The sequence below is a fragment of the Lycium ferocissimum genome, unplaced genomic scaffold (assembly GCF_029784015.1).
Source record: "Lycium ferocissimum isolate CSIRO_LF1 unplaced genomic scaffold, AGI_CSIRO_Lferr_CH_V1 ctg5714, whole genome shotgun sequence".
Classification (NCBI taxonomy): Eukaryota; Viridiplantae; Streptophyta; class Magnoliopsida; order Solanales; family Solanaceae; genus Lycium; species Lycium ferocissimum.
Window position 1 is genome coordinate 22897 of NW_026726089.1, and position 6061 is coordinate 28957.

At 38.3% G+C, this 6061-nt stretch overlaps 1 protein-coding gene across 1 annotated transcript; it reads left to right on the forward strand.

Annotated features, from left to right (window-relative positions):
• The first annotated feature begins 1048 nt into the window (after positions 1–1048).
• LOC132044979 (uncharacterized) lies at positions 1049–5817 on the forward strand. The gene is made up of 6 exons (XM_059435513.1): positions 1049–1356; positions 2908–3052; positions 3524–3784; positions 4159–4240; positions 4777–4973; positions 5276–5817. Exons 1-6 carry the CDS (start codon positions 1178–1180, stop codon positions 5642–5644), a joined length of 1233 nt encoding a protein of 410 aa, XP_059291496.1. The 5' UTR covers positions 1049–1177; the 3' UTR covers positions 5645–5817.
• The last annotated feature ends 244 nt before the right edge of the window (positions 5818–6061 follow it).

The window sequence follows — 6061 nt, forward strand, 5'->3', positions numbered from 1 at the left end:
TTGGGTAACGTCGTGCCACTAATTTCGAGTAGCAACAATCAACAAGTGTTAGGACATTTTCATAATGGATGCAACTTTTATACTTGGTGATTAAGTATTTTAGTAGAAGAGATTTAACGTTAAATGAGTTGTGTATTGTGTAAGATACTAAAACTTATTCCATGATCAATATTCCTAGTTTTTACTTTTTTTCACAATCTTCTTTTAAATTTTAAATTCAAATTAAAATCGAAATCAAGAATGCAACTTCTATACTTGGTGATTACGATTTAGTGCTAAATGAATGAAGTATTGTGTAAGATACTAAGACTTATTTAGAAAGCACTGTTCATATTTATTACTTTTTTCACAATTATATATTAATTTTTAATTTAAATTAAATAGCCTTTTGGCCCACTGGCCGGTCTCGGTCAAGCCTCAAGAGCCGGCGGACTGACTTGAGCTGGGCTTATAAGCCTCAGTTTTAAATGGGCTTGAAAAATGTTAACCTAGGCTGCGCAATTTGCACGATTGCCCTTATTTGGGGGTGGTCTTTAATTTTTGACCTTTGTTAAAACTCCTTGGTTCCGTGTTTGAACCTCCGCTCAGTCAAATTTTTTTAAAAAAAAATCAAGATAGAGTTTGGATTTGTAAGACAAAACTCTGCCCTAAGGTAGAGTTTTGTCTTCAGGCATAAGACTTTTTTTTACTGAGTTGGAATTTTGCAAAACTCTGCCTTAAGGCCTAACTTTTGTTTGAATAGACCTAATTTTGCTACATAACTCTGGCTTGCGATTTTTTTTTTTTGGACTGATCCGGAATTAAAACTCCAAAACTCATCATATTAGGCGAAGGCCAAAAAGTAAGGACCAGCAATTTGAGGGACAAAAATTAAAGACCAATGCCTTTGAAGGACAATCCACACAAAAAAATGACCCGGGCCTACTCCAATAGCTGCTGGCTCGGCCCCAATGGCCCAACCCATTTTGACGGCTGTTTTCCCTCATTTTAATACTAATTTTTTATTTATTTATAAAAATAAGAAATGGCTAAATTCCCGAAAAACAAAGGGGAGATGGAAATTGCGGATGGGTTTATCCAATTTGTGGGGGCCAAAGTTTCTGTTTCAATTTATTAATTGGAGATAGAAGGGAGGGCGAAATTGGCAGAAGAAGGAGGAGGGCAATTAATAGTTCCAATGTGGTCAGAATTTTGGAGAGAAAAGATTGATGGAGGAGAAAAGGGAACTTGGTATACCCTGGCTGTGATAGTGATCATACTCACATGTCATTTGCTAAACTCTCGCCTTCGACTTAGACAACGACCACATGCCCAATCCATCACTTATCCTCGTGATGCCTCTCCTTCTCATGTCAGGTATCTTCTAATTTCATGCTCAATTTTAGAAATTACCTAGATCATTACGAGCATACTTAAGGAACTGATGTGGAATTAAAGAGGTATAAGTCTGGGAAATTCTGTGAAGTGGACAATTTTTAGTGACAAGTATATGATCCTTTTTTTTTTTTTTTTTTTTTGATGACATGGGAACCCGCAGCCGCTACCCTTCGGGTGCGCACAGGGTAAACCCAGCTCCTGTGTAATAGCTCGCAAACCACACAGGAGAGATAACCCGCACTAGGCAAGCCCCGTGCGACGAGCTCGACCCAGAAGGCAAATCCCCTGCTGTCGTAGGCAGGGGGTTTCGAACCTGAGACCTCCATTATGAAAGCTCCATGCTCAACTAACTGAGCCACCCCACGGGTGGCCTAGTGGTCAATCAAATGGGTTGAGAACCATGACGTCTCTTGGTCAAATCCCAGAGGAGGCGAAAACATTATGTGATCTCTTCCCATCTGTCCAAGCTCTTGGTGTACAAAGTTACCCGATACTTGTGTTGGTGGAGGTTGTAGGTACCCTGCGGAATTAGTCGATGTGCCAAAGTTGGCCCGGATACCATTATGGAGAAAAAACGTATAATCCTTTGAGGAAATAAAAATTCCTTTCAACTAAATATTTAGCATTTTATTTTTTTTGTTTATTTGTCAGGTGCACCCAGTCTCTTCGAACTTGAAATAGATGATTAGATGTCTCGTCTTGAAGAGCAACATATTGGTACGGCTCCTTGTGAGTTGTGTACCTCTTATACACAAGTTTATCTCCTTTTCGATAAATGAAACACTAGTTATCGAGTCGATACAGATGTATTTAGCCTGTCTTTTTTGTTGATTTATCAAATTAAATCATATAATTTGGTGCACTTTATTCTTTGGGTGAGAAGCTGAAGGTAACTATTTCTGGGAAAATAGTTATGATCCCATAGTATAGATAAGAAATATGGCAGGTATAGCGCATATACCAAAAAGGTTTCCTATGAGCCTCGTTAGATTGAGCTGAATTATAAGGTGTTAGTGAATAAGATAGAAAGACATGAAGTCTGTCCCTTAGCCTAGTCTACATCCATAGCTGATGAAACTCCATTAGAACGCCTCACCATACGTTCATTTTTGTTTTATTTGACAATTAAAAGGTTCATAATCATATTAGCTGAAAGCTACAGTACTGAGGGGAATTTCCATGCTCTAGTATAGATATAGGTTTCGACTCAAAAGCAGCGGATCTTGGTAAACTAAATGTTGGGCTCGCTATTGCAGTATTTGCAGAATGTATTTGCAGAATATCCATGCTCTAGTAGTAGATATGGTTCTCCTATGTGAGCCTTGTTTCAGTTGTTTTTAACGGGCAAATCTGACTGTATTTGTTAGTCCCTAAGCATCCTAAAGACTTGCATATTTGAAAGGAGAATTTCTTATTTTGATTTTTGCATATGTTAACAATACCAAGACTACATACACCAGCATATCCAAAAACAAAATCCATAATATCTCATTCAATTCTCTTCTTTTTAACATCCGTGTATCTCCTCAGGATCAGTACAGTGATATCTGATCTAGATCTGAAGAATTTGATTGACGACATAAATAAGAAATTCCAAGCTAATGAGAAATGGGAGGATGTCATTAACCGGAGAACAGATCGTCTTTCCTACCGTGCACAGTGTTGTAAACTGAAGGTGCCTGCTCAGATTCTGTCTTTATGTCCTGTGTTCTTACTATTATAGCGGTCTCTGTGCTTTTATCTTTTAGGGACTTGCTGAATTTCCTATTTTCTGAGAATTCAGAATAGTAAGCATATTTTATGCCTAACGGTTAAACCTATCAATAAACTGAACTTGTAAAGAAGCAGAAGTGTGTCATGAGGTGAATGGGGTCAAAGAACAGAGTACAACACTTGCAAGCCTGTATGAGCATGGAGTGCATGCATTTACATATGCATATGCACTTGTATCTACTGCTGTGCAATAAATGATGTCACGGTTTCACCTTCTGTTTAGTGCTCTTTGTATTACGCGAAGTGATGCAAAGTATCTGGATTCTCTTATTTTTAAATGTATTTATTTATTAATTCTTATTGCTGTCTTATTTATCGATTTTTTGTTACCATCTGTATCAGTAATGAAGGTTTCATCTCTTCTCTGCTGCAGGATGCGCCTCTTAAGTATCTGAGTGTCACTGTATTTGAGAATTGCTCTGCTGAGATGCTAAGAGATTTCTACATGGACAATAATTTCCGAAAAATTTGGGATAAAACCTTGATTGAGCATAAGCAGTTGCAGGTTGATACAAGCAGTGGAACTGAAATAGGCCTTATGATAAAAAAGTTTCCACTATTGACTCCAAGAGAGTACGTATTAGCTTGGAGGGTGTGGGAAGGCAATGATGGATCCTTCTACTGTTTTACCAAGGTACTTAATAAAGTTCGGCTGACTCTCGCAACTCAACTCTCTCTCTCGAGATATCTTTCTCGGTAGTGCAATGTTTCCCGTTAAATAAATATTGCAGTTAGAACTTGTTAAGAGAGATCCGAAAGAGTTCCTTTATTACCTTGCCCGCCCCCCCCCCCCCCCCCCCCCCGGGCACCCACACACACACACACCCCAACCCCAAAAAAAAAAAAAAATGGTAAAAGAGATAAAAGGAAGAAGCAATTGGTGTTCTTACATAAGGTTATTTAGATAAGTTTCCATCATTCATGTGTCGCAACTCATAATTGTATCTATTCTTGTTTCAATTTTGCCTGTTTATGTCTGCTAAAATCTAGGCATTTTACTGCTACTAGGAATGTGAATATCCTTTGGCACAAAGAAGGAAGAAGTATGTCAGGGTTGGGCTCTTTAGATCTGGTTGGAGAATCAAGAAAGGCAGGTTCTTTATTCGTTCCTTGTTATTATTTCTCCTCGTGCTAAAAAACTGATTTAAGCATCTCATGACAGCATATACATAGTTGGAATCATGATCCATTTTGTGAATTTAGACTTCATGTGAACTATCTCCCTTTTAAATGTTCAGTTGGCCTATTTCATCTTAGGGCTTTATGTTTTCGTGGCCTTTCTGATACTACATGATCAGAACGCTTCTGGGTTGTAAGTATCCCAGTTTAGTCCTGACTGAGGAACATATCACCAACAAGATATGTGCTCATGTTAAGGAAAGATATGGTCACGCCTTTTCCTTTGCATCAAGTCTAAACTGGGTCTAAAAAGAAAAGAATTTTTTTTTTTAATTCACTTACTAAAATAATGTTTAATTTATTAAGCAAATAATTGTGCATGCTTTTGGTGTGCAATTCGTCATTCTATCAGGTTTCTAGGAATGAAGTAAATATAATGATTTCCTTTACTACTTTTAAGAATCTAGGGAGGTGCAGTACTAAGTTTCCTTGTGACTTTTCTTTCAGTTTCTGGTAGGAATGCCTGTGAGATCCAGATGGTACACCAAGAAGATGCTGGTCTTAATGTTGAAATGGCAAAACTAGCCTTTGCAAAGGGCATATGGAGCTATGTCCGTAAAATGGATGATGCACTTTGGCGATACTCTGCCCTTGACCATTCTCAATTGACTTCAGGTTTGAGTGCCATTGCATTAATTCAAAAGGTAAGAGCTATGCTTCTTTTAAAATTCTTAATGGGACTTTCACCATTCTCAAAGTCAATTTTCTCTCTTTTTACTTCAATGGCCTCCCTTCCTCCTAAAATGATAAGCAAGTACGAGGATAGCATGCTGCTATTGTTGCATACATGGATTAATTTGCCTTCCCAATACCAGTAGAATATTGTATAATCGGGAGGAAAAGTAGTGTCAGTTTTATACCCCTATACGTTTGCTAGACATGATTCTTTTATCTTTCCTTTCCTAACCCCTCCTCCCCACCCCCCCGCCCCCTCTCTCAAATGAAGGTTCCACTTGGATTGGACACCTTAGACCACACAAGGAACTTAATCAGTCCAGAAACATGCACAAGTAGTTACTATTGCTGTGGAGTGTCACGTGAATGCAATGCAAGGGAACAAAGAAAAGAAACATTAAACAATGTGGTGCCAAATATGCTGATGCTCCTGGGTGGTGCAATCTGCATGTCTAGAGGGCTCTCTAACTTGGGAGCAAAGGTTGCCATGGCATGTATCCTGAGTAAGCTTGTGAAACGCAATGCTTTGAGAAGCAAAAGCCTGCAGAGGTTTAGCCAGATAGAGGTTCAGAGACGTGAAGAATGTAAGATGATTCGTGAAGATGAACTCCATTGCGGCTGCTCAAGTGTCACCTCTTGAGTAGGAATGTAGCTGTGCATATTTATATGTGGTTCAATGTGGTTTCAGAAATTTACGTTATACTAAATTATTGTTGTTTTTTTACTTCTCCAATTACCTGTCTACCAACTCAGAATCTTGTGCTTTCGTGATTGAAGCACGAATAGGTGGATTGGACCTCTCTCTCGCTCTAATCTTCATCGCTACCAGAAGCTTTCAAGTCTGTCGTCGTTTAATACATGTAACTACATCGAAATGTATTTTTGGATGATGTAAGTTCCTATGAAAAGAAGGGTTAAAATTTGGAATTAGTAGCATGTTTTATCAAGCTTGTGAAAGGTCGAAAGTATTTATTTAAGAAAAGAACACTTATTTTAGAGAACTAGTTTAGTTTCGCGACACGTGCAAATATTAGCCGAAATGCTAGCAGTAAGTAAG

Bases quoted from the DNA above. Each gene is read 5' to 3' on its own strand.
- LOC132044979 (XM_059435513.1), top strand. From the start codon at position 1,178: ATGTGGTCAGAATTTTGGAGAGAAAAGATTGATGGAGGAGAAAAGGGA. The intron at 1,357-2,907 runs GTATCTTCTAAT...GTATCTCCTCAG, and splicing joins GCCTCTCCTTCTCATGTCAG to GATCAGTACAGTGATATCTG. The intron at 4,241-4,776 runs GCAGGTTCTTTA...CTTTTCTTTCAG, and splicing joins TGGTTGGAGAATCAAGAAAG to TTTCTGGTAGGAATGCCTGT.